This window comes from Phragmites australis, chromosome 21, assembly GCF_958298935.1.
Source record: "Phragmites australis chromosome 21, lpPhrAust1.1, whole genome shotgun sequence".
Classification (NCBI taxonomy): domain Eukaryota; kingdom Viridiplantae; phylum Streptophyta; class Magnoliopsida; order Poales; family Poaceae; genus Phragmites; species Phragmites australis.
Genome location: NC_084941.1, coordinates 4260439 through 4288072, shown reverse-complemented (window position 1 = coordinate 4288072; position 27634 = coordinate 4260439). Strand labels below are relative to the sequence as shown.

Below are 27634 nucleotides of genomic sequence, written 5' to 3'. Positions count from 1 at the left end.
CCTTCAAGGGATAATATCAGGGGATCCCCATGGGTAGCTTCCATATATTCCGAGATTGCTTCCTGGCATAGATATCCACACCATATTTAACCTGCGGTATATGGCAAGCGTACAGTATATCAAAAATCATGACAATATCGTAGTTTAGTATTCTCATCCACACAAGTATTCGAGGAGTACAACAAATACGAGACCAATGACAAAATATTCTGCACTTTAGACATTGGTGATTGTATGTAGTGATGTTGCCTAAAAATTATCTATGCATGATCCGAAATAAGTGCTCTTAATAGTTCTAAATACTTCATGTATTCATTTGTCATGATCTTCTAAACCATGATATATTATGCATGATTGATTGTAAATAGGGTCATGTTTATTATGTCATCTTCTGTGGTAGTAAGACTGCATAGCTGCATGCTACATACAGTCTTATGTAGAGTAGCATCATAATCCTCAAAAGTCCAATAATCTTGATACTTCAAATTGTCCCAAGCATACTGAACTTTTGGTGTCAGTATTTGGGTTATGTTCTTAAATTTCTCATTAGTGAGTCCCATAAGACTTCGGCGATGATGGTGATGTTACTCAGGAATAGGGATGACAATGGAAATCCGCTACCCGATGGGTAATTACTCTATTAGAGGCCGGTTATGGGGGCATTTCTCTTACCCACAGGCCCATTAACGGGCAAAAACCTCACCCATCGGGTGGAGCTGATTTAGTTCCGTTCTCGTAGTATCTAAACCCGTTTACCCATAGGTCCCTATAGTACTATCCGGCCTATGTAGCTAGTAGCCCAAACGGTCCACCCACGCAAATAAAACATATAGCACCATGACTTACCCTGCTACCCGCTCGGCCGCTCCCGACTCTCGTTCGACCATTCCTCTGATCCCTCTTAGGGATGGCAATGGGTCGGGGCTAGGTGGAGAAAAACCACGCCTGACTTGAAACCCGATAGTCTAAACCCGACCTGAGCCCGAAGTGATGATCGAGTGAAATCTGAGACCCGAACCCGCACCCGTTGGGTTCCCATCGGGTCGGGGAGAGGCTGGGCGGGGCAAGGAGGTTGGGTGGTGCGACTAGCCATCGGGGAGCTTGGGAGGCTGGGTGATGTGGCCAGCCATTGGGGAGGTCGGGAGGCTGGGCGGGGGCACAGGGCAGTGGCGAGGAGGACGGGCGGCGCAACCGGCCGTTAGGGTGGTTGGGAGGCCGAGTGGGCAGCGGCGAAGAGGCCAGGCGGCATGGCCAGCCGGTGGGGAGGCTGAGCGGGGTGGCGTTGGAGAGGTCGGGCCGCCGGGCATTAGAATCTCGGGGAGTCAGGGCTGGGGAGGTCAGGCGTGTGGCGGTGAGTGAGTTAGGCTCGAATTTGGCCAGTTTGGTGAGTTGGGCTAGGATTTCGAGTGACCCGTGGGCACCCATAGGTGAAATTGAAAATCCAAACCCGACTCGACCCATTTTGGGTACTCGATACGTCAAATGCGTTGGCGAAAAATCTAGACCCAAACTCGAACCTGTCGGGTGCAGAACACGCGGGTACTTGGACCCACGGGTCCAATTGCCATCCCTATTCCCTCTGGCATATGCCATAACTAAGTCGTCAAATCCCAGTCATCGTCGGCACGTCATTCCCCTCCAGACTGCCGTCCTCTCCTAGCCACTGTTCCCCTCCCGGTCCTAATCGTCGTCTGCCCATCGTTCACCTGCTGACTGTTGTTCCTCTCCTAACCATTGTTCTCCTCCCGGTCCTAGCCTCCGCTAGATCGTCCCAGATCCAGCCACCTAGCTCTAATTCCAAGCAACTACACATCAGCATAGGCGGTCGCTGCCTCTCCCAAATCTCGCCCGATCTCGGTCGTCGCCACCGACCGCCTTGCTATGTGCTCTCTACCTCTCCTGGCCGCCATTTCCCTCCCGATCCAGACCGTTGCCGCTACCAAATCCTCTTGAATCTAGCTACCTCCAAGTCCAAGCAACTGCACAATAGCATAGGCTGTCACCGCCTCTCCTAAGTCCCGCCCGATCTTGACCAGTCAGTCATCATCGCCTTCAAGCGAGGCGTTAAGGACACGGATCTGGTTGGGAAGCTGTCTACCCAGAAGATTCATACAGTTAAGGAGCTTTTCGAGTTGACCGATAAGTACGCAAAGCGTGCCGAAGCCCAGGTACACACTTGGAATCCTCAATCTGGGAGGAAGTGTCATCAAGATTAAGGACCTCAGTCATAAGGATGTGCTCTTGGCGAAAGACTGGGACTTGAAATCAAAAGTCGAATCAGATTGAATAAGCAACAATCAGTGCTAATTTCTTACTTAATGGAATCTCCACCTCTGGCCTAGGGTTCATGAGGGAGTAGGGCTGTACAGAGCATTCTTATGCTTCTTTATAGAAGAGTTTGCCTAATCGAGCAGCAATATCTGGAGGAAATAGAGCTATAAAAAGAAATAAAAAGTCACTCGAAAGAGCTTGACTGCGGTAACAGAAACAACAAATTGCTACATAAATCTTACCTCTGACCACGTCCTTGGAGCTATCCTTGTCTCCAAAATACTCCCAGGCAAAGCGATCTCACGCTTTCAAAGTACTCGACCTCCGACTAATGAAGTCTTTAACAACGTGCCAGCTGGTTATGCCACTTTGCCTGAGTTCACCAATCTTCATGACATAATAGACGTGTGGTTGGATTGGCGATGCTTCTTCAACTAGAATGGATTTTGTAAGGGAAAGAGGCTTCTATAGACTAAGGGAGAGTGGACTGGGTCGGGGTTGGAGATATAAAACTAGTGTTTTTTTTCCAATCCTTTTGCCAAGAGGAGATTAAAGCGACTGGGATATAGGAGTTTTTCATTCTAGGTCGCAGCTGGAAGCCACAACCTTCAACACATATGTTCTCATTGTTGCTCTTCAGATGGTAGAAATATCAGAATAAATTTAGACTCGACTCGATACCAAGAAAAGCTTCGCATAGATGGACAAAAACACTCAACATAGTGATCGAGTTCGGATTCAGATGTTGGAGCTCAATTTGGTAGAAATTGAGTATGGAAAGGAGGAACTTAGAAGAGGGAACAATGAAACTATAGGGAAAGAAGGACTCAAAAACCACGATCTCAAAGTTGAATCGGTAGGATGTGAACTCCTCACCGGATGTAGGCCTCTAGTCAACCAGATCCTGATGAGGCATTATTCTCTCTGCTTCAAGCTCTTTTAGTCTTGATTCTTGCATCGACGAGATGGCCAAACTTCAGTTAGGCGCCTCATCTTGTCTAGCTGCTCGGGCAAGGCACCAAAGATCTTCGCATTGGACTGCTTCTCCAACGAGGAAGGGGCAGAGGTCTTCGTAGGGGAACCAGAATCTATGGTTGTAAGTTTCACGGCACCGACACGTGTTTGAGCGGAGAAAGATGGAAGCTTGTACAAGAAGGCTGGCGGGGAGAGCGATGAAGAATTACTACAATCCATATTTGTATGGTTAAATAGCCCAAAGCTTATCGCCTTTTTGGTAACCACTTCCGTCTCTATGGTGCCTCAATCGGCGTGAAAGGCGGGATGATGGCGTTAGGCGAATCTTTGCACACCCGTCTACACGCATTAAATGGTCCTATACATGACAGTTCAAATTTCAAAGGTTTTTTAACTCTACTCAGAGTCAGTGTCGATTAGTCGAGTTTTAGTCCTTTTTCGAGTCTTGAGTACGATTAACAGTAAGGCACTCGACCCAATTGCATTTTCACTCGATACTCAGAACAGGATCCGTCTTTGCTCAATTCTTTTGACTGCAAGCATGATCCACCCTACTCGACCAGGCTTAGACTTAGTAGTACTCGAGTTGGCACTTGTGGAAATCTTTCCTCCTGAGCAGAGTTAGGGGGCTACTATCGAATATCTAACTATGAGGTATATATGTATAAGAAATACATCATATATGGATAGGGTACACCGTGCGCATACTTAACAACTCCAGATATTATAGAACCGAATTTACAGTACCTAATACACCCAAAAATCTAGAAGATGTATACTAGGAAGACCTCAATTGGTTACCAATTCGAGTGCGACTAGTATCTCGGTCGGATCTGTCTGCTTTGCCCCAACGGACAAGATAAATGACTCTCTATCAATTACGACTGGATAGGAGGTGGTACATCAGCCTTATACATAGTAGGGACCTAGACCCCTTGCAGGGAGGACGATCGCAACTCAAGGCATACACATCTCGACGCAAGCACCAAGATCACAGGAGATACTCGGTGACTTCATCTCTAGTTTAGTTTAGATCTAATCTACTCCTTGTGATAGGTCTATCTCCATTGTTTGTACTCAAGAGAATACATATACATCAACATCCATATAGAACATAGAGTGTTACTTCAATCGGAGATCTGAACCTGTCTACATCGTGTCTCTTGTTTCTCATTCAATCTCTGATCAACAAAGGTAACATTGTTATTTACGGACACATTATCGGGAACGGAATTTTGACAAAAAAGTACTTTTAAAGAGTAAATCGTTCATCATCTTCTTTCTTTAATTTTTGGGGTCACCAATGTCGTGTTGCTTACATCAGTAAGACTTTACCTGTTTAAATACTCATTGAATACATTATTCTCTTAATTATTTATCATCGATCATCAAAATCTACATAGGGGACTAGATGTACTTTCAATTTGTAGCGGTATCTTCGAGTCATGTGTGCGTGCATGTGTTCTGGCGACGGCCTTTGAGCTGTTGCGTGTGCTTCTGTGCACAGAGTCTAGGCGGGTTCTGTGCCGACGACGACAAGATTCGGCGGTGGTGGCCTGCAGGTTCCACCGCATGTATGCGTACAAGCAAGTGTACAGTTTGTGTACAATAGTTTTTAGTGCAAAAACAACGACCCCGGCTCAAACATAGTGATGACGGCGAGGTAGATGATGTAGCCCACGGTGTCGAGGGCGACGTAGATGACGTAGCCGACTCAAACACGGAACCAAATTTTATAGGATCATGTCCTACGAAAGATCATCGTTCCTGTGATGACACGTGGCCACTCCATCTCTCTCATCTTCAGCTCAGCTATTATATCACGAGATGTATGACATGTATAAGGTCTTATGAGGATCTTTCTGAACAGGGTCTTATAGAATTTAATTCCCTCAAACACAGCCTAACTCCTTGAAACAAATTCTATAAGACCGGATCTCACATATAAACCTATGCTTACATCCGACACGTGTCCTTCACTATCCAGGCAGGCACAAGAGCAGAGTAATTTGCTTCCCTGGCTCCCCACTGAAGAGCAAATCTCAGTGGGACCCACCTGACGGGGACTGACCGTGCCATTACTCTGCTCGTGGTCCGGTGGTGCAACGGCAGCCTGCCAGCCTAACAGGAGTCCAAACTTTTGGCCTTTGTCGGTGCAGCCGCACAACACAACTGACAAGCGTGCAGCAGGTGCCGTCCGGTTCAGTTGCTGGGTTTCGTTTCGTTGCTGGGTTTCGTTTCGACTATCGAGACCCAGGTGCTCGCCGTTTTGACGAAAACCGGCAACCATGGCTCGCAGAATCGGAGGCCGAGGGCCTCGAGCGCACGGAAACCAAACCATGGCCGTGCCCACCGGTTCGGCGCCTGCCCGGCTCCCGATAAATCCCTTGCCGCCACATGAGGCTCCTCTCCAACCTTCCAAAGTTGGCAACTCAATAGCTAGCCAGCAGTCAACTAGTCGCCGTACCCGCTGCCGATCTCTTGGAGCAGCAGTAAAAGGCTCGCCGAGCAAGTCGCGCTGCGATGGATGTGTACATCTCGGAGGAGTACGTGGTCCAGCGGCGTGCCGAGAGGAGGGCGGCGCGGAATGCCGCGGCGGAGGCGTCATGCTCTTGCGAGGAGAAGGCGCGGGCTGACGGTGGGCCGAAGCGGTGGACGGCAGCGTGGGCGGAGAAGGGGAAGCGCACTGGCGCTGGCGACGGCAATGGCAGCGCCAGTGCCGGTGGCGGCGCCGGCGGGCTCGCCAAGGACGTCATCTTCAGCTACTTCTCGGCGTGAACGGTTGTCCCGCCGCATGCAGGAAAATTTTCATGCGCATTGCATGGATCGTTGCTTTTGAGAAACAGCTGCATAGATCGTTTGGTTAATTTAGCGTTTGCCGTAGCGCTGGCAGAACTTGTTTGTAACTAGTGTAAGTGATTCGTGTGTGATTGGGCGAAAGGTTCAGTTCATCAGCTTACCGTCCAGGTTTAGCACACAGACAGAACAGGTCATGCACATGGTTTTATATTCTTTGTCTCAAACAAAGCATATGCCTAGAGGAAGGGCAAGGCAAAAGGAAAAAAAATGCCTTTACATGGTTGCATATTATTTTCGCTCATTGATACACTAGATAGAAACACTATCCAAGGAAATGAAACATGGCATAGCCACGGAACACAAAATAACGAAAATATTCGGAAATATTGAAACATGGCATAGCCACGGAACACAAAATAACGAAAATATTCGGAAATATTTTTCTTCTCGATAGATAGATATTAAAGGATAGCCAGTGTTTAACTACTTAACACCCAGCAGTACTCTCATCTAATCGACAAGTACTGAAATATTTACGGATTACAGTTTACGCTGACAAAATCCCCATAGATAGAAACTAAACTTGATTGATTGGTCGGGTTTCAACGTTCAGCTAACCTCATGCTCATGGAGTGCTTCTGAAAGGCCGTCAATTCCACTTCTATAGTAAAGATGGTTTGCCACTCACTGTCGACAATAGCATCGATAATTGCTTTAGTCATTAATAATCTTCCCAAGCTCAACATCTCTGTCAGGATCAAAATGAATATAGTCTGCCTTCGAAACCAACCCTGTCCAACCTGTGGGTAGGAGAATGGTACAAACTAAGGTATAGATCAATCGAGCCAACAATATGGCTCCCAGAATGACTATCTGGTGGTGGATGCACAATGTCACTTGCTACTTCCTCTCAAACAGAGTAACGATCTGTTCCTCACAAACGAGAATACTAGTGTAAAAAGTTTGATCACAAAATTTTTGCCGACTACAAAATCAGCAAGTCTCTTTCCTTTCAGAATATTTAGGTTATGATGTATTTACGTCTAAGTATTAAGGAATTCTTCATCATGTTTTATGAAAAGCTACGTTTTGAGGAATGCAAAAGGCTCTAGAAGGCCTCTAGCCCTCTATACTACCATTATATGTAAAGCGGTGTTTTAGATACTCCATAGCATTTTCAGGGGTCAAAGGCTAAGCTATAGACCTTTGAGCTGATGCTTGGGTCCTTATTTGGTGTAGGATGCCTTAGTGTTTCTATCATGCTGTTGTCCGTAATTTCATATGCATATGATAGAAACACGATGATTTTGGCAATTTGGATTCAGGCAACAGCATAGCAATGGTATAAATGTACCACTGAGCTTTGCTACTTGTTGCTACTATTTCTAGCATATTCTTGCCAATAACCTTGTGCTAACTAAGATTTGGGCAAAACATGTCCACAATACAGGACAGTGCGAAGCAAATTCTGTTGGAAAATAAGGTATATTTAGATTTAATTTATTTTATAAATAATTCATAAGTAAACTAATATGATCATATCATCAAAGTATAATCTAGATATGTATACGAAATCACAACATATGACTAGATTTATTATACTCAAAATTAGAAATTGCAGGAAATAAAGTATGAGTAACATAATTTTTACGTATTGGTCCTGCGTTGTGGAGGTTGCTGAAGATGCTGATTGCACTGTGTTGACGACACGATTGATTCTGCTGATGATGCGCCGAATTTGCTGACGATGATAGAGGGCAGCGTCCAAGCGACTAGGAAGATGAACCGTGGTGAAGAACTTAAGCAGTCGCGCAGAACGCTTCTCAAAAAACTTATTCGCTCTCTCCCGATGCAAGATCTCAAGAGCGAGGATTTCGAAGACCTGCTCTCCCATTCGCCGATGCATGCCGATACCGGAATGGAATAGACTACAACTGTAGCACAACCAAGAGAGAAAGAGGCAAAACCCTAACTATTATATAAACTCACGTAATGAGAGTGTTCTTAATTTTATTGTTACTCTCAATTAATAGTATATGTTGTACGTGTATCTAATGAGGTGGAGTCCTTATATATATATAGGAAGAACTCTAATATGAGAGTTACACGGGGAGTTTTTTATTTTAGTTTTTTAATTAATATTTTAAAAATAGTACATGTGACACTGAATTTTTAGAAATTAACCTCTTTTATCACATCAAAGTAGACTGATTTATAACATAGTCATACCAATATATATGGTGTGATCAAAGTGATCATACTGACGTCTCACCATCAATGTGATAAAAAAAAAAACTAGTTTTTAAAAATTTAGTGTCTCACATACTGTTTTTAAAATATTAGTTTTAAAAACACTAAAAAAAAACCAGACAACGAAGCCTAACAAAATCCTTAGACACCAGGTTCCAGGCAGGGCTTTCAGATTTGTGTCATGCAGATTCTGGCATCGCATTGTGGGTCGGTGGGATACGATTGCATCACGGTGTCTAAAAGACACACAGCAAGATTTCTTCAAAAGGAGAGAAGCTAGTGCCACCTGCTGAAGGCTCCATTTGGAACGTGAGATTGTTTTTAAAAATCTTGCAGGCAATGAGCTCATCGCTGACAGTGGTCCCCACAGATGGGTGACTCACTCCTTGGAGGACCCACCCGTCGGTGGACGTGTACATCTCGGAGGAGTACGTGGTCCAGCGGCACACCGAGAGGAGGGCGGCGCGGAATGCCGCCGCGGCGACGGCACGCGGCGGCTGCAAGGAGGACAAGGCCGCGCGGGCCGACAAAGGCAACCAGAAGCGGTGGGCAGAGAAGTGGAAGCGCGCTGGCGACGGCAATGCCAGCGCCGGTGCCGGTGGTGGCAGCGCCGGTGCCGGTGGTGGCGCCGCCGGGCGGGTCGTCATCTTCAGCTACTTCTCGGCGTGAACGTTGTCCAACTGCATGGTGCAGAATGTCCATGCACATTTCATGGATCATTTGGTTTACGATTTGCCGTGCCATTGGAAGATTTTATTTGTAACTAATGTAAGCGTTCGTGTGTGATTCAGCTAAAGCTTCAGCTAATCAGCTCAGTTCACCGTGTCCCTTCCCCAGGCTTATTGGCAGATCGATAGAATTAATGAGACAGGCTTCGTTACAGATACCCAAAGAACTCCAGTAACGATCTTTCTATTACTCATATATTGTTAAACCACATGGGAAAATGCATTTAGCAGTATCATTACACATTTACACGCCGCTAAATCTGTACTAAGTCTCAACAATTGGGGAAAACATGGGTGTACGACATCATTTTATCGTATATTTGCACCAACATCTATACATATACATAAAAAAGAAAGAAAGAAAAGGAAAAGGAAAAAAAGCTAGGCGGACCCATTTCTTTTAGGCCAGCTCGGGCTCTCTCCTCCCCCTTCTCTTATGCTGGCCCGAGCCGGTCCGGCCCCCTTTCCCTTCTCTTCTCCTTGCCGCGTGGCCCAGCCCAGCCGGCCGGTCTCCTTCTCCCGCATTGAACCGGCCTAGCCCGGTCGCCCCCTCTCCTCCTCTTATCCCGTCACCCGAGCTACCCTAGGGGGGGTGGCGGCTCATGTTTCTCTTCCTTCTCGCACGCGCCGCCTTGCCCACGACCCGTTCTGGGTCACGCCGCCCCTTCCTGGGCCCAAGCCACCTGGCCGTGCGCACTCCTCTCCCCCTCTCCTCTGGCTGGTGGACCGCCGCCACCGCATCCTTTCCTCAACTAATTCATCCCCGTGCTTATCTCTTCCCCAAAACCCGAGCACCTTCGATCCGATTCCTCCGTGAGGGAAGACCCCTAGCCGCCGCTATAAGAGGCCGGGAGGGGGTGCCCGCAAAGGAGGAGGAGGCAACACAGAGAGGGAGGTCGGATCCGAGGTAGAGCTAGATAGAGAAAGAGAAGAGAGACAGAGAGAGAGGGATAGAGAGAGCCACTTCAATCCACCGCATTGTTGTCGCCGTTCTTACTCGTCGGAGCACCATGGCCGCCATCTCTCTTGTCGGTGGGTCTCCACAGTAGCCACCCCTTCCCCTCCTTCTTTCTGCTACAGGAGCGTCGGCCGACCTTTGTGCCATGGCCATGCGCAAGCAGGTGTCTACGCCGGCCAGCCTTGCGTCGCGTCGTACGAGCAGGGATTTATGCCGGTCGGCCTTGCGTCGCGCCGTGGGAGCAGGTGTTTACGCCGGCCGGCCTTGTGCCGGGCCGCGCGAGTAGGTGTTTACGCCGGTCGGCCTTGCGCTGCGCCATGCAAGTATGTGGTTCTTTTGTCTGTGATGGTGTCTGGTTGGCTCTTGTTGTCACGCCCGTAGAAGAGGTGCTGTGTGTTAGTCGGCTGTTCTCTTGTTTGGTGATGGAGTTCGGCCGGCCCTCGTGCCGCGTCCGTGGAGGTTATGTTGCATGCTTTGGCCTGTGGTTATTTGCTCTGTGGTGGTGATCCGGTCGGCCTTCGTTGTCGCGACCGTGTGATACATGTGTGTTCCGATTGGTCTTCGTCCCGTGGCCGTCAAGTTGGGTTTCGGCCGGCGCTCGCGCGGGGGCGATGCTGTGCTAGCTGCTGTTGGGTCCTTTCTGATTCATGTGGTCTCTGGCCGTGTGTGCCCCGTGCCGCCGCGCATGTGTGCCTCACGAGTTTTCAGCTGTGTCGTTGAGTTGGCCTCCATGCGTGTGCTCCGGCCGGCCTAGTGAAGATGTATTCCGTCGTGTTGAGATGCTTTGGCCAGGTCTGTGGTTGTTGCCGTCAGGATACTTACGGGTGTGTGTTTGTGCTGGTGTTCTGACGATCTTTACTGCACTCTGGTTAGTGTATGTTGGTCGGGCTGTTGTGATGTCCATGCTAGGCATTAACGTGTTGGTGTGTTTGGGACATCAGACCAGTGCTTTGGCATTTCCTTCTTCGTCAACGGATTATGGGCACTATTGTTGTATCTGGTTGCTTATTCTCAAGTGGCTGATGGTGTTAACCCTTTGTTGTCCAGTTCTTACTCATTCGTTACCGCCTTAAAGAAAATTGTTGTATGTTACCTGCGGCTGTCCCGTTATGATAGCTCAGTTTAGTTGGCTATTCCTTTAGTAATGAAGGGGTTTGAACTATGGTTGATGGCGGTTTGATGAGGGACTTGGTGGCTATGGGTTTGGCCTCCTGCTATTGTCAGTCTTGTTAAGCTGTTACTAGTAACGCTCATTTCTCTGATGTTTGATGGCAATAAAGTTGAGGCTGTGGCTCTTGCTTTCTTTGAGGGATTAATGGTTATAGCAATGATAAGCTTCTTTCTGTGAAGCTAGTTATAGCCTTGTTGGTTTGACTTGCGGTTGCCTGTTGCCTTTGAGTTAACCAATGATGACAGTGAGGCTAAAGGGGGAATGTTACCTATGTTGTCGAGACCTATGATGCTAGGGCTGAGGTCGAGGGAGAGTTTAGTGTGGCTAAGCCGACTGCTGGGCTCCCGGGTAATGCCAGTTGTAGCTATACGAGACGCCATGCCCCTAACCTTTCTCTCCCATCTTATATATGTCACCTGAGGCCGAGGCCGATGATGAGAGACTATACAGGTTTTGAGGCTATTCAGCCGATAATAGCCCGGGATATATAAATAGTCCATAAAGCTCATGCTAGATTATTTGTCCCGTCTTTTCTTTTTATTTATTATCTAACATTCACTCTGCTTTGTCTTTGATGCGTGTGTCTGCAACCTTGCAGACTCAGAGATAACCCGACAACGATCAACAACAGCTTAATCGAAGGTTGTCCAGGAAGCCAAATGTAATTAACCGAAGGTCTTGCGAGACCACGAGAACCAGAATCAGCAATTGCTAGAAGAAAAATAGTTAGTAGCACGTGTGTATGTGTGTGACACTGTATCTATGAAACTGTACTTTATGATTTTAATAATAAATTAATAAAGTTACGTGTTTCAATTATATTTTGTCTCTTGTTCTTTCGTATACATTGGTATATTAGCACGCCCGCTATACATATATAGTTATACAATACAACAGTTTGAATACATAAAATGGCATGTTTCAAATGAGCGAAACAATGAGCGGGCAAATTTTTTATTTCATGGCTACAAGAATCAGCAAATGGAACTGACGAAGTAGGATCAGTGGTTCATCCGGTTCAGGGCTTATGCACTGCTGAATACCCATGTGCATGATCGTTGTGCATTGGAGCGGTTACATACAGCACAACAGAAGCGCCCAGCAGGATGACGAGAAGCGCGATGAAGTTCACCAGCAGCGCTTCCGAACTGTACCTGCCGAGGCCGGCAGCCTGAAGGAAGGTGAGCTTCTCCAGGAACCCCAGCTCCGCCGCGAGCAGTGCCAGCATGTAGACAACGAGCCCAGAGCGAATGTGCCAGGGGAGTATTCTGCGTCGGACTGTTGGTGAAGCACCAGGGAAGAAGAAGGTAACAAAGCCGAATAGCCACTGAAACATGAAACCAGAGCATTAAGGTTTCGGGTGATCCTGATGCAGCTTAAAGGTACCCCACAGATGATTAATTGATGAGTTTATCAAGATAGTTGTTCGAAAAATGAATAGCATAGCAAACCCAAATTCTGCTCTATATAAAGGAACTACCACCGCAACGAACAAAGACCACAACACCACATGTTTACTAATTCAGTTTATTTTCCAAAGAAGGAGAAGGAAAGAGTTCAATCTATATATAAATACATGGACCTTTGGATGATTTCATCTTGCAAAAGAGTAAGGAGTGCCAAATGAGTTTTATAGTTAGTGCATACATAATCAATGACGGACTATTAGGCCATAGAAAATACTCAGCACAGGAGTTGATACCCTGAGGGCTGAGGCCATTGATAATAATTTTATAATTTTACCCTTGTGCAAGGAATCTCAAAATGGGAAATTCATCTGAAGAATGTTGGCACCTTTTTTTGCATGCCTTCCATACTAAGTTTTCTCTACCCTCCCAAATTTCTCCTATCACTGTATTCTTCAACATGTCAAATGCAGCATGATTTTTCTTCTTTAATGTTTGTTGCTTCGACTCTCTCCTAAAACATTTTTCCCTCTATGAAGAGGGTCAACATAACAAATTTCAAAGGTTGGACTTCACAGGGCATTTTGTACACATCGCTAGGGCCAAATCACTCTCAACATGGCCATGGCACATTTCATCTTACATAGTATTCTGATAACTAGTTTCCACAAGTTGTTCTACTCCTAGTGGAAATATTCCTTTGAGGAATGAATAATTGAATAGTACAAAAATCATGCTTGCATTACTACGGATGCAAAAAAAGGCTGTTTGTGATTATCAGTACTCACAGTATCAGAACGACAACGGTTTTGGTGCATTACCTGTATACCGTACAAACAGATAGTTCCAAGTCCAACCCAGGAATGCAAACTGTAGAGATTGTCAATTCCACTTTCATTGTGGAACTTGAAGGCAGCATATATCCCGACAGAGCCCAGAAAGAGCGCAATGGCATGAAGAAGCATGTGAACCATCTTATTTGTGTCATGACTCCATGGCAATATTTTGTAGCTCATTATAGCTGCAGACAAATTACAACAGCTTGGTCAAAAATGTTTAATGCTTTCTCGTGATAGAAAAAAAGGAAAGAAAAGAGATAAGGTCTTCTGCCATACCTTCACTCCCTAGGATGATGAATCCTATCAGCATAAGCACAGGATGCACCTGTATAGACGTGGCTTATTACATTAGGTCATTTTAAGCATAACCAATCCCCTGTACTAAAAAAAGCACCAAACCATGGCACCATACACGTATTAGAATCCTTTTTGTTGAACTAAAACTAGAGAACTTTATAGTCCCAATCTTGTTCGATATATATACACCCTCATAAAGTCCTTATAATATTTTTTAGGATACTTCAGTTCCAAACGTTAGGGTACAGTTTTTACTTTGAAGGGATTAACCTCCAAAATTTCTCTCAACACAAATCCAAAATGTCTGAACATGTATGTACCCTGATACTTTTCTATCCAAGTAAATGTATGGCTGAATAAGGACAAGAAATTAGATATCAGCCTATCACTTCTTGTTGGTGATTAACACATCCTGAAGCAATAAAGTGGATATATACAGACCTTTACTTCCTGCATATAAGCAAATTCAAATTGATCAAACTACATATGGTAGACTGACAAGCGCACCAGAGTCTGTATTACACTTGGATGTCATGCTTAAACATGCCATCCATCGGGTGGCACCAGGCAAATCACCAGAGAGCAGCAATGACTCTCGAAGGCATATTGGTAGTACATCTAGATGCCAAAACACAAAAACCTGGAACCTGTTTGAGCACACTACAATGCTAGATTGCCAGAGCCAATCAAGCAGAGGCCTCCAGAGGTAAACATCAAATACCTATCAACGATTACTGGTACAGCACAGCCTTGCAAGTTAGAGCCAAAGCAGCGACACCGCCACTAATCGCCATGTGGCATGAACCGGTTGATTAACGCAGATTAGTTAACTGCCTGCGGTGGTCGGTGGTGAACCAAAACAACGACCACGGCAGATCCCAGCAGTACAGAAGCGCAAAAATCCCAGAGAAAATTGCCGGAATGGGATCACGGCAATCGAATTCCAAGCCAACCAAGGAACGAGGGGCTCTACCGGAACGGGATCGGATGCTCTGTATCCACGGGAAGAGCTGGCGGAGAAGAGTCTTACGTTGAAGATGAGGCCCTTGTTGGCGGGGGAGCTGAAAGCGAGACCGCCGCGGAAGTGGACGCACCACAGCAGCACGAGCGCCGCCGCGGATACTGCGAGCGCGCGCGCCGCCTTCGCCGGCACCGGCACGGCCATCTCCTCCGGCGCTGGAGAGGGATCGGAACTCGGAAGTCTCCCGGTCCAACTTCTATGCAGCGGTGCTGCTGACCGATCCATTTGGAGGACGGTCCGGATTGCCGCCACCTGTCCCCAAGCGAACATCTCAAAGCGAGGGACGAGCCGAGCGCCAGTCCTAGCCGAGCGAGCGATTTGAGCACCGGCGGCGGGCGCACGCCCTTGGTTCCTCCCTCGCCTGCTGGCTGCTACCCTCTTCACATCCAGATGGGTGGGCTCTAGTGGATCTAGCCGTGCCGGCCGCTCTGGAGCTTCGATTGACCGTCCATTGCCGCCGCTTCCGTTGCCGGTAGCTCAGGGTCGGCGTCCGCAGGCCGGGCCGGCTCCTCGGCACCCTCGCGACGGAGCGGAGAGTCCCGCGCAGCGGAGCTGGAGGCGGAGGCGGAGGAGCGCACAGCCCTTTGCGCCTCCCAGTCGGCGAGCGGGATGGCGAAGTCGTCGGGACCGGAGAGCCCGAGGCTTTGGCAGAGGATCTGGACGTTCCCGCCCCCGTCGCCGCTGCCGCCGATGCGGAAGCTGGTGACGACGTCCAGGGAGCAAGTCGCGGACCCGGCGAGCGAGGTCGGCCCGGAGGTCGGCGGGGACGTCGGGTAGCTGCTGAAGTTTGTGTCGTCGTACGCGATGTTCTTGGACGTGTTGCGGCGGACGAGCCGGCGCCTGGAGGAGCCCGAGCCGCTGCCGCCCGACGGCGACGGCGCAGGGTCCTGCGCGGAGGTAGGCGAGTCCATCAGCGGCGGCCCTCAGCTCATGGGACGGAGGAGACAACGCCGAAAGCACAGGTTGCATCAAATCGCTCGCTCGCCTCGTCCCTCGCTTTGAGATGTTCGCTTGGTGGCGGCAATCCGGACGCTTCTAAATGGTTCCATCTGAATTCTTTTCTCAAACCTCGTGATGTCAACAGACTCAAAACAGTCAACACCGGATTTTTTTTTTTTTATATTTCGAAAATAAAAAATTATAAAAATAGACATCTGTTTAAAAATTTATAAAAATATAACACTGTTACCCATTAGTAGGGGATACGTGCCTGACAGAAAAAACTTTTGAAAAATAAAAAATACGTTACATTATTCTCATAATTCAAAACATTATTCAAAATAATCTTAAGAAATTCTGAAAAAAAATTAGGTGGCATGGAGAATACTATAATATAGCTTTTCAAATATTTTCAATGGTTGGTCCCTCACTGTTGACCAAAAACACGTGGAAGCAGGAATGAAAACGGATGAAAAGAATCCTATTCCGTTTCAATTCATTTTCTATATATTTTAAATTATTTTTGGATTTTTTGGACTTTCGCGGAAAAGGGACGAAAATGGTTGTGTTGTTTTTCTGATCGTATGGTTGATATTTCATTTTTAATTGAAAATTTCTTGTTTTTCTAATTAAGATGAAGCTTCACAAATCACGGTATAGCCCACAAGCTAAGCCTCACCAATCTATCTCAAACTTCACCTAGACTCTAATCCAGTCTCAATCAGTTGTTAACCTATCGATGTCTTCTAAGCTCCTACTTGTTCGTCACTTTTAACTCTAATATTTGTATGACTATGTATTATGTTGTTGAGTACTCGAGTTACGATATAGTATTTATTTTTTTAATTAAGACTTATTTCATTACATGGTATATCTGTGTATATAAATTTGTTTGTTGGTGTGAAATAATTATACGTCATATCGATGCTGAAAGTTATGGTTCTATAAGTTGGTGTTTTTAGTTTGAATTATTGATTTTTATCGATACTAATGTGTTTTCGTTCAAATTAGTTCGTTTTCGATATTCTTGAGTTGATATCTATTTCTAGCTTTCTTATTTTATAGAGAAAATATAAAAATAAAAACTGTTAGGACGTTTTCCCACTTCCGTTGTTTTCATCCCAATTCGTTCCAACGGCTGGTCAACACCGTGTCCACGTGTGTGGACTGAGGAGGACGAAATTGACCTAACAAATGAGTAGCTGGGCCTTGGACTGCGAAAACATGGTTTTTGGCTGGGCCTCAAGACAAACTGGGCTGAAATGATCTGATTGAGCAGAGCACGTTAATGCTGTCTGCTTTTTTCCAGATAAAGATCGGCTTTTTCTTTGTTAAAACAAGTTTTATATTCAAGTTTTGGTCAACAGAGATTTCTGATTTTGTTGACGGGTAATATAATGGATGTTCTAATAAAAAACAAATTTTATATTTACGCCCTACGATTTTTGTACATCCTCCCAAATGTCTTTGCAGTCACGGTCCATTGCAGAAAAACAGCCGCAGCTGCATATATTCTTCTCCTTGTGCCCACAAACCAAAACCTGAATCATCCCAAACCAATGGCAACCAATCCATCCATGACGATAATGACATATAATATGATAACCAAGTCGGGTGATTACCGGAGGTGGTTGTATCTTTTTCCCACCAAAATTAAGTCTCATGTTTGATCTTGTGTGCCTCATTAAGATTGAACTTTTCTTTCACTGGTAGACGATGTATCCATCAATAGTGAGATGTTGATAGTGACTTTGCCAATTTACATGTTTCGTATCTTCAGTCTTTAATAGATGTTGTATAAGTACGTGCATATAGTGGTATGACTATGTACGTATGTCTGCGTATTGTACTAGAGTTTCTAAAAAAACACATAATATTCACACGCAAAAAAATCCGTATATAATATAAGAGTAAATTTCACATACCCACCCTAATTTTAAACTTATAGTCATAAAACTACAGTTTTTTATGTCCATTTCACAAACCCACCATTATTTTAAGCTTCCTTCTCACAGAACTACAATGTTAAAGCTTAGGTCAGTTCTGTCACCTAAATTTACTATTCATGGGCACATCGTTATTCTGTTTTTAAAAAATAGTGGTCTTCTGTTTCTTAAAAAAATTCTAAAACATTTTGTGCGTGTTCTATAATGCATATGCAAACCATTTTAATTGTATTCGTCTAAAAAGCCTGTATAGAATTTATATTAAAATTCTCAAAAAAATTATTTTTATAACTTCTAACAATTGCTAGTGCCTCAAATAAAATCCTATTTTTTAAAAAAAATACTAATATTCTTCTTATGTAATGGACTAATTTCTAGAATTATTTCTAGCCTTAGATTATATGATGAAAAAGTGAGTTCCTTTGTAATGCTCCATGTGACTTATTTTTTCACCATATAACTTAAGGCTAGAAATAATTTTAAAAATTATTTCATCACATAAAAAAATATTAGTAATTTTTTCTAGATTTTTAGGATTTTATTTGAGGTCCTAACAATTATTAGAAATTATAAAGTAGTTTTTTTTAGAGAATTTTAATTTAACTTTTACATAGGTTTTTGGGTGAAAATAATTAAAATAAGTTGCACATAGATTATGAAACATATAAAAAAGTTCTAGGATTTTTAAATAAATAGAAGATTACTGATTTTTGGAGAAACAGAAACGGCTGTGTGCGTAAACAGTATTGGTGAACAGTGAATTCGGTGATGTGCTTGTGAAATGGACACAAAAAGTTGTAATTTTGTGACTATTAGTCCAAAATTATGGTGGATTTGTGAAATTTACTTATAATATAATGATGCGGTACCATGGACGTGCTAATGAACAAATCTTCTCATCGTCTTCACGCAGCAGCCCGGGAGAGGCAAATCCATCATCCATGGAAGATTGAACCATCGCATGCAGCAACGAGACGCCCTGCCTCTTTCCCGTTCAATTCGTTCGCAGCATCTGATGAAAACGACATCGATGCTTACTCGAAACATCGCCCCGCCTGCCAGCGACGCCGCACCTAGCCGGGCCTCGAATGCTGAGGTTGTTTGATCGAGATCGGTCGATCGGTCCGCTGATTCAGCTAGTGTGATCTTTTGGATGCGTGCAATCGAGCGTGCCTGGGCTGTTCTTGGCAGCGTTTTCTCGCGATGCTTTCTTCTTCTACGCTCAAGTTTTGTTCGTCCAGATGATGAGCAGATTTGTTCAGCTGAATAGATGCCAAGAACACTATTGACGCTGTAGAAGGCATGATGGCATTTATAATGATAGGGGGTTATTGCAATGTCTTTATCTCTGAAAAGTAAAAACGATCAGAGATACTTAATTCTTCGAGAAAAAAAAGAACAGTGATTAGTACTGCTTCTTTCAGAAACTTCATTTTCAAAGAAACATCAATCTAATTTCGTGCTATCATGCTGCGACAAACATCTTCGCCTCCTTGGAAATGTTGTGACTTGTGAGCGCAATGGCACCAAGAATCCATACTTTCTCCAGAGCTTGTCATATCTTCACACACAGTTTTCTTTTTCCTTGCAGTTAAAGAAATGGATGTGAACCTATTAGGCATTGCTGTTACAGTAGTACTTGGCTTAAAATCTCTTGGCCCTGGATTTTTTTACTTTTTGAACCAGGCAGAAGCTACTAGTGCTGAAACATGGGAATTCTGTTCAGCACACTCCAACCACCACTTGCACTGAAAAATGGCCCTTTCCAACTCTGAAGCACTGAAAACAGATGGTTTCAACCATGGAAGGTTCCTTCAAAAAAGAAAAACATGGCAGGTTACCAGCCTAGCTTCTGTTTCTCTCTCTCTCTCAGGTAGATCTCATTCTGCAGTTTCAACTGATCCCTGCACACCTCAATGTTCTCTGACAGGCAGTGGTGAGCTGAAAACCACAACGAACGAACAAGTGGTACATTTTTTAATAGAATGCCCTCAACCTCTCCTTTTCTTTCTGCTTGGAACAATGCAAAACTCCAACCACAAGCTTCCTCTGCATGACAGCGCGCATGAATGTTTTCGTACCTTGAAGGCAAGCTAACAGATCGACAGGTCTGCATATAGCAGCAGAGCATTAAAGAAAACAAAGGCTTTGCCATTTTATATTTCTCTTGAATGTGAAGGCTACATTTCCATGCATGCACAATCAGATCGATGCTGCAGGTCCGGCCGGTGGTTCATACATTACTTGCTACCATCTTAGGTTTCGCTAACCGTGACATTAACAGCTCACTGATAAGTCACTGGTACTACGATCGACCGACGTTTAGCATATAGCATATGCGTGACACTTCCCAACAAGAGGGAAAAGGCAGGAAAGGGTGGACGTACAAAGAAGAGAAATTAAACCACAAGATTACGAGCATAATAAAGCCTGCGTCGATCTCCAAATGGGATCATCGCCAACGAAAGCAACAATAACATGTCACCTTCTCTGGCGGAAAAGGAGCACTCAGTGTGTCTCACTGTCAACTTTTACGAAAGAACCGTGGGGTATGTTGTGTATACTCCAACTTTCAGGTGAAAGAGATGATTGTGCAGCGAAATAACAACAACCGAAATGGAACGGAGAGAAAACAACACGTTGGCTCGCACACTTCTCTCCTACTGCTACTGTATATGAACAGCATATACCTGAGCAACGAGACCCGTTTGCAACGCGGGAACTTTTGGTTCTTCCTACGCGAATCAAATCGTTTCCTGCGAAATTTCCGGGGAACTCGTGAGTCCCAGAGTAGCCCGAATCTCTGGCTGCGGTGTTGCGGCGACATACATAGGGTTGTGTTTCTCCGCCTCTTCTCTGCAGAGAACACCGCCGATGTTCATTCATAATTTCAGATACGTCTTGACAGTGGATTCGAGGAGTTAGCTATTTCAACTATCCAAGTGTTGGGTGTCTCATCAGAGTTGATAAAAGATTTCAATTCCGGATTCGACGGTCTGCTTCGTTCAGCTATTGTGGGGTAAGGTGAGGAACGTAAAAGTTACCAGAGATGAAGAAGAGGAGCTGGTTATGCTGTCATTGTAATTATTTATTTCCCATGGACCACTATATAATATGAGGATGTATCTTCTTCACATCATATAATTTCAGTCCTATTCGGAAAAAAAATAGCCTCTTTTTTTTTTGTGCAAAAATCATGGTGATTCCGCAGCATCACATCTTCACCGTCCACGGCCAGCGCACGCACGGATTTTTACAGCGTTACGCCGTCGTACATCACCGGAAAAAAAGAGAGGCAAAACACCAGGTAGATCCGCACACGTATTAGTTATTACCCGAGTTGACTGCTGCCTGACACGCCTCCGCACGATCGATCCAGCTGCGAGATCGCACTACGGGGTGCAGGCGTGAACGATCACGGCGCTGGCTCGATGGGATCCTGCGCTGATGAGTGAGCAGAGGAGCGCGTACTCCACGCAGCACCGCGTCAACTGTCGCCGTAGGCAAGTGCGCCGTGCGTGCGTGCCCGGCCGGAGACAGTCACGAGGCATCATGGCGTCGTCGCACGGCCGACCCCACGAAAGGCTACGGCGCGCGCATCGATTGCGCCACATGCATATGGAGGCCGCGCCCACCGGTCCCCGGTCCGCCAGTCAGCGCCGTGAATGTATAAGGTCATCTCCAACATGTTTCAGTGCTACAGTAACCTGAAAAACACTGTTGCGCTGAACGTTTGCCTCCAACAGCTACGGTATTAAGATGAACAGTATTACAGAGTGAGAATATGTTACTCTAAATTTACTGCTACCCTATAGCATCTGTATCACTATTCACACAGTATGCATATGAGCCTGAGGAAAACAGTAGAATAATAGAAGATGAGAAATAGAGTATTTGTTGAAGATGAAAAAATAGAGGATACTGTAATAGTATTATAGATGATAAATTTTTAAGTATCTGTTAGAGATGCCCTAATAACGGAAAAAAATTTCACTCCCTCCGTCAAAAATACTTGACCACTCTTTCCTATTAAAATATATTTGTAAAATCTAATAAAATTATAAGATTATGAAAGTATTTTCAAGAAAAATATGTGCATATGATCTTTATGATTTCAAACTAAATATGTTAAAAGTTATTGATAATTAAAGTTTTATAAGTTTGATTGTATCTTATCTAAAACATCAAGTATTTATTATAAAAGAAGTATATAATAGTATTGCTGATGTCTTCAACTACAATGTCATTCGGATGGTCACCACCTGTCTCGAGGGAAGATTTCAAAGCGAGGGACAAGCCGAGCCGCAGGGCAGGTGCAACTATTCAAAGGGGAGCTGGGCTGGAGCGCTGGACAGCGCAATTGCTCACTGAGTTTGTGATCGATTACTCGCCTTGTTATTGCAACTTTTATGCGGGACCGTGGCATGTTTCGGTGACATTTGAGCAGTACAATTTGCTGTGCTCGAATTAGCTGTTGAGGAGCTGAAACTTGGTACTGCTGCTAAAAAAGGACAAAGCAGGGAGAAGGAAAACGCTGGAGGTGTAACTAGCCTCAAGCCTGGATTATAATGTGTGGCAGTACATGTTCCCTTTTTCTCTTGATCTATCTCGTCATCGAAGGCAGTATTAGTGTATTATCTCAAGAGGGATTCCTAATTTGTTTGGGGGTAATTGAGTCGATGACATCGCAGAAAGTTGAGAGTACTTTGAAGAAACATCAATGGGGAACATTACATAGTGGTAAACATCATCGCAAACACTTATTTCAAAACCCATTCATAGTCTTCTCTGATGAGTGATGACTTCAGTATACATCCCCGCTGTCATTTTCCAGAATTTCATGTGCTTGCGATATTAGTAGAACAGTTGTTAGTGAAAAAGGGATTGCATACGAACTTGGTGTTATTGTATGACCTAAATTTCCCATTCTATTTCATCCCATTTAATGGAACGGTTGTTACTGGCAAAGGGATTGCACTTATGTAGCTAGGAAATCAGCACATTATCGTTTGATTTCCCATCTCTAAGTAATTCATAGCTCCCCTAACAACGGTTCTCCTTTCATAATTCTCATAGTGCTTAGGGCTTGTTTGGTCCGTCATACCAAATATTGGCTGTTGAGTCTAAATTGACCGCTGCTTGAATGGGGCCAACTTTTGGCTCGCCGCACCCTGTCGTTGCCATCACTCAATCCTCACAAGTCAATTCCCTATTAACGCATGGGCGAACCAGCAGCGTGGAAATTGACTGCCAATTCTTAGGCGAGCCAAATCTTAGCAGGATTAGGCATGGGACAATCCAAATGTGCCCTTAGAGCCACGGTTTTATTTTAAAAACAGCTGCAAATAAAGAAAACTCGTTTACAGTACAGCAGATGAGCTACTCATGCAGCTGGAGACATCAGCAACGCTACTTAACCGGCATAAGATGCCCTGCACAATGGCCTGAGATAATCATTGAATAAAACACAAACTAAGCAACAATGGCATGACATATCTCCTAAACAAACCCTGACAGTCACTCTTGTGTCTTTGCCTGTCCTCATGCAAACCCAATCTGCACCTACCCCGGCTACGGCAGGTCGTCAGGATTTGTCAAATGGAGGGATTATTTCTGGTGAAACATCCTTTTCCAAATAACAATAATGAGATGCAGAAAAGATTAAGAAAAATAAAAAAATGGAGGGGGAGAGAGAGATCCTAGATCGCTAGTAGAAAAAAAAAAAGTAGGACCACGCCTGTTGGAAAAGTGACCGTTGGGCTGGCAGGAACTACCCTGCTCTGGTAGACTGCTACACGCCGCATCCGCAACAACGAAAGGTTCCAAAAATCCAAACCCACCGCTCTGACTTTATTTCCTTTTCGCCTTTTTTGTTCTTTGTGAAAATATGAGCCATGTGCACTGAAAAAGTTGTAATCTTTTGTTGTAGGACTATAATATTTTGTTCCTATGCATTACTACCTCCGTTCTCAAATATATATTATCTTAAAATACGTGCAGTCAAATTTTAAAAACTTTGATCATTAATATACACAAAACTATTAGGATTTAACACATTAAAATAATAGTAATGAATTTATTATAAAAAATACTTTGGCATCATCTAATTTTTATCAACTTTAACAAAAAAGATGGTTATCAAAAGTAATAGTCAAATATGATTATTAAAGACCGTATCGATGTACTAAACGACAAGTAAAAGAAAACAGAGGTAATACGAAGCTATTAGTGTCTATTGTTGTCTTTTTAAGGAAAACAAATAGAACAAGCAAAGCTAGCATGTAAGCTCCAACCACAAAAGTGGAACGGCACAATGATCTTTCATTCTTGCAAAAGGAACAGTATGCTAACCTTTATTAAATATTTTTGCGCCGGTGATGTATTATTAAGTAGTGCAACATCCCAACAACAGCAAAGCAATGGACCCAAAGGATTAAATTAACCGAGTACTGATCATTTACTATGAAAGAAGATGAGGGCCATGGGTGATGCATAAGGACTACAGGTGGTGTTTGTTTGGAGAATACAAATGGTAATAAAAAAACACCGGTAATGTAAATGATATAACTAAATACATCTTCCTTATTGTGGCTGGCGTGCTCCAGTGGTTAGTAACAAAGGATGGGTCTATCCGTCACCCACTACAATCAGATCTGCCTTGTCCCATCATCCGATATGCGGACGACACTCTCATCCTGCTCTCCACCGATGGTACACAGTTGCTGACTTTGAAGGCTCTTCTTGGCCGTTTCGCTTTGGCAACCGAGCTCCAGATTAACTACCTTTTGTTCCTATCCATGTTCCCCCTGAGGAAGTAACGTTCCCCCGAACATATCTAGGTCTGCCTCTATCTCATAAGAAACTCTTTGCTTCCGCTCTGGATTACTTAGCACTCAAAATGTGACGACGGATCCCTGGTTGGCGCATGCAGTTCCTAACTCCCGCTGGGCATCTAACCTTGACCGACGCTGTCCTCTCAGCCCTACCGACATATGCTATGGTGGTTTTTGAGCTCGCCAATTCCACTATCGAGAAGTCAACCAACCAAGAAGGGCTATGTTATGGAAAGGTGCCACTAAATGCAGTGGAGGAGATTGCCAGGTTGTCTGGACCACAGCCTGTTGCCCCCAAGCAAGACAATGGCCTGGGGCTCAAAGATCTCCACTCGCAGAACATCAGCCTCCTCCTCAAGCTCCTGCACAAGCTTTGCTCCGAACAAGACACCCCCTGAACCCGCTAGATCACCCGAACCAATCACCCTTTCCAGACCAGATTTCGGATGTCACCTGCTTACACTTCGGCCTGGAAACCATCGCCTGCCTCATGCCACTCTATATGGCTATTTGTCACATTGTACCCGCAAGGATGTCTTGGTTTATGATACTTTGGTGCATGGCTCCCTCAACCTCGAGCTCCAGCCTCGCCTCACAACCGCCGTTCGCGCAAAACTGGACATGTTGTGTGACAACCTTTCTTCTCTTTCCTTAAGAGACTCATCGGACATTCAGTGGATGAAAAGGGCCTCTTCTCCGGGATTTCAGACCGCCTCGTCCTACAAAATGATTTGCCCCCCCCCCCTGCAGATAGGATGTGCGGCTTCAGAAACACAATTGGGAAAGTTTCACCCCGAAGAAAGTACAAATCTTCTTCTGGATTCTTCGGCATGGAAACACCAGGACTAGAGCCTTCCTCTACTCAATCAGTGCCATTCCGAACCCCGGGTACCCTTTCTGTCCCTCCACATTGGAAACTATCGATCACCTCTTTGTGACCTGCGGCGGGATTGCCAGTATCTGGAGTCGTATCCTCCTAGGGACTGGGCAGCTAGAAACCGTGGATGCCTTCTGCTCATTGGTTTTTGCAACCTTTGACCACCTGTAGGTGCCCGCTCGTAACACCTTTATCCTCCTGTTTCTGTGGATTGCCTGGAAGTGACGCAATCGTAGGATCTTCGACGGCATCAACACGGGCTCTTTGGACACTGTGTGTCTCCTTGCCAACCACCTTCGGTTTTGGGTTTCCCGGGCCCCTTCATCGACAAATACTAAAACAGCTATATATTGGTGCTCAAACTTTGTGGATGTAATCAGCTAGAGTTTTCTTCTTCTTCTCTTACTCTCCCCTCGTCTCTGTTCTCTCGGTCTCCTTTGAGACTATCGATGTAATTGTGCACACTGCCTCCTCTTTTTTGCAATGAGAAATTTTTCAGGTGGGAAAATCCCCACCGTTGTTCTCCTAAAAAAAAATACATACATTGTTTGGTTCACTCGAGTAATGAAATCAGAATACATGGAGAAGAGATGCATGTGGGGGAGCCTGCCGACCGACGCTGCTAAACTCCGCCAGAGCATGAAAGATGCACATGCTCCTCGCCGACGTAGACGGAGGTGACCCGTTGGAGTGCAGCTTAGCACATGCTCTCCTGCAGCAGCCGCTCACCCCTCTCGATGGCGTCATCGGACGCAGCCCCATGGATATGGGGCATTGGTGAGGGCACGGGGAAGGGGAACCAATTCCTCTGGCGTAGTTACTTCCTCTGATCAGAGGACGTGGACACAGCAAGTGAGTTTGAGCATGTGAGGATCTACATGTTAGTGTTTGTATCACAACGTCGGAGGATCATAATCGCGGGGAAGGGAGGAGGGGGAAACGAGTAGGAGATGAAGACTGTCGCCATCGGTGGCGGGAATGAGGATGAAGTATTCGTTAGTTCACGTGAGCAGGTGAGGAGGGATCGATTGGAGCGAACGGACGGGACGGAATTACGTCCTTTCTATCTCGTGGGTAATGGGATTTGAACTAGCTTGGGATGTAATTACATGGGTCCAATCAAACACAAAGTAATGGAATCCGTCAGCGTTGTGATCGGGGTACGTTCGAGAAAGCCAAACCAAACACTACCATAGGATGCATGCTCTCTGTCTACAGGTAATAATGTTGAATCGGTAAAATTTATTTAGCCTTACGTGTCAGTGACTGTTCATCAGAAGGATTTATATTGATTTTCTGAATTGTTGTGAGAGCGTGGCTGCCGAACATATACGCTTGTTTGGAACATAAGAATTTCGTAGGAATTCTAGCGGCCGGGGCGACTTCGCATGAAAGAAATCTATTCCCACATGAACCCGTTGTAGCAGTAAAACCGTAGGAACTCGAGATTCCTTCCGGAGTTGATCGGAGGCAACAAACATCTGCAGGCCCGTTGCCATCGGGTAGTTGGATCGATTTCCGACGTGCCGAGGTGCCTTGATTCTTCGGCAAGAAACCCACTCCTGTCTGGTTATTGTTACGAGAAGGCGACGCCGCAACGGATCGGAAGAAAGGAACAAAGCGATCGTCGGCATGCTTGCTTGGAGTTGTTGCATGCTTTTCATGGTTGATCGATGTGATGATCACATGACAAAAGGAGAGCGAGAGGACTTAAAAGCCGAAAGCGATCTTACGCGACTGATCAGTTCGTACAAACCGGGTTCCGTCGGGTTGGCGCGAGTAGCCAGTCACGCACGTACCGTGCGTGTCCATGCAGTTGACAAAATTCTGACGTGTATGCATGTGGTCCCACTTGTCAGGCTGACAACAATAATTGTCGGGAGAGTAGTCCGTTTCGACGTCATTCTCTCCATCAAAAACCTGTAATTGTATGTCGACTGATGTCTAGCTTGCAATCAGTAATGGATGCAGCGAAGCCATGAAGATACAAATGATCTTCTTCATCCTTTTCCTCTACCTCGTTTCTATCTTCTTCTTCTTATCCTAGTAAAAATGGAGGTGAGCGTGTCTGTTTGTTTTTTTACTGTGATTGTAGAGTCTAACTTTTAAAATCAGAATCGAAAACAAACATACCAATTCTATAATTTAGAATCCACAATTTAGAGCTAGATTGTACCATAATCAACAATCCAAAAAATATTGTTTTTATCAGATTATAACACATATTTACCCATCATTATCATTACGAATATAACATTTCACTTCTTTCTCCTCTCCCTCCCGAGCTTCACACACTGGTGAATGGTGATGGTACCTAGTCTCCC

General features: G+C 45.0%; 2 protein-coding genes across 2 annotated transcripts; one reads left to right on the top strand and one right to left on the bottom strand.

The window, feature by feature from the left end:
* Nucleotides 1-5672: 5672 nt before the first annotated feature.
* LOC133904159 (uncharacterized) lies at nt 5673-6288 on the top strand. The gene has a single exon (XM_062345669.1). The coding sequence runs from the start codon at nt 5770-5772 to the stop codon at nt 6022-6024; it is 255 nt and encodes an 84-aa protein (XP_062201653.1). The 5' UTR covers nt 5673-5769; the 3' UTR covers nt 6025-6288.
* Nucleotides 6289-11954: 5666 nt separating this feature from the next.
* On the bottom strand, nt 11955-15131 carry LOC133904062 (probable ascorbate-specific transmembrane electron transporter 1). The gene is made up of 4 exons (XM_062345535.1): nt 14725-15131; nt 13674-13722; nt 13380-13579; nt 11955-12479 (listed from the first exon to the last, which is right to left on the bottom strand). The coding sequence occupies exons 1-4, from the start codon at nt 14983-14985 to the stop codon at nt 12171-12173; spliced, it is 819 nt and encodes a 272-aa protein (XP_062201519.1). The 5' UTR covers nt 14986-15131; the 3' UTR covers nt 11955-12170.
* Between the last annotated feature and the right edge of the window lie 12503 nt (nt 15132-27634).

Bases quoted from the DNA above. Each gene is read 5' to 3' on its own strand.
- LOC133904159 (XM_062345669.1), top strand. From the start codon at position 5,770: ATGGATGTGTACATCTCGGAGGAGTACGTGGTCCAGCGGCGTGCCGAG.
- LOC133904062 (XM_062345535.1), bottom strand. From the start codon at position 14,985: ATGTTCGCTTGGGGACAGGTGGCGGCAATCCGGACCGTCCTCCAAATG. The intron at 13,580-13,673 runs GTATGGCAGAAG...ATTTGTCTGCAG, and splicing joins CATCATCCTAGGGAGTGAAG to CTATAATGAGCTACAAAATA. The intron at 12,480-13,379 runs GTAATGCACCAA...TTCATGTTTCAG, and splicing joins TCTGTTTGTACGGTATACAG to TGGCTATTCGGCTTTGTTAC.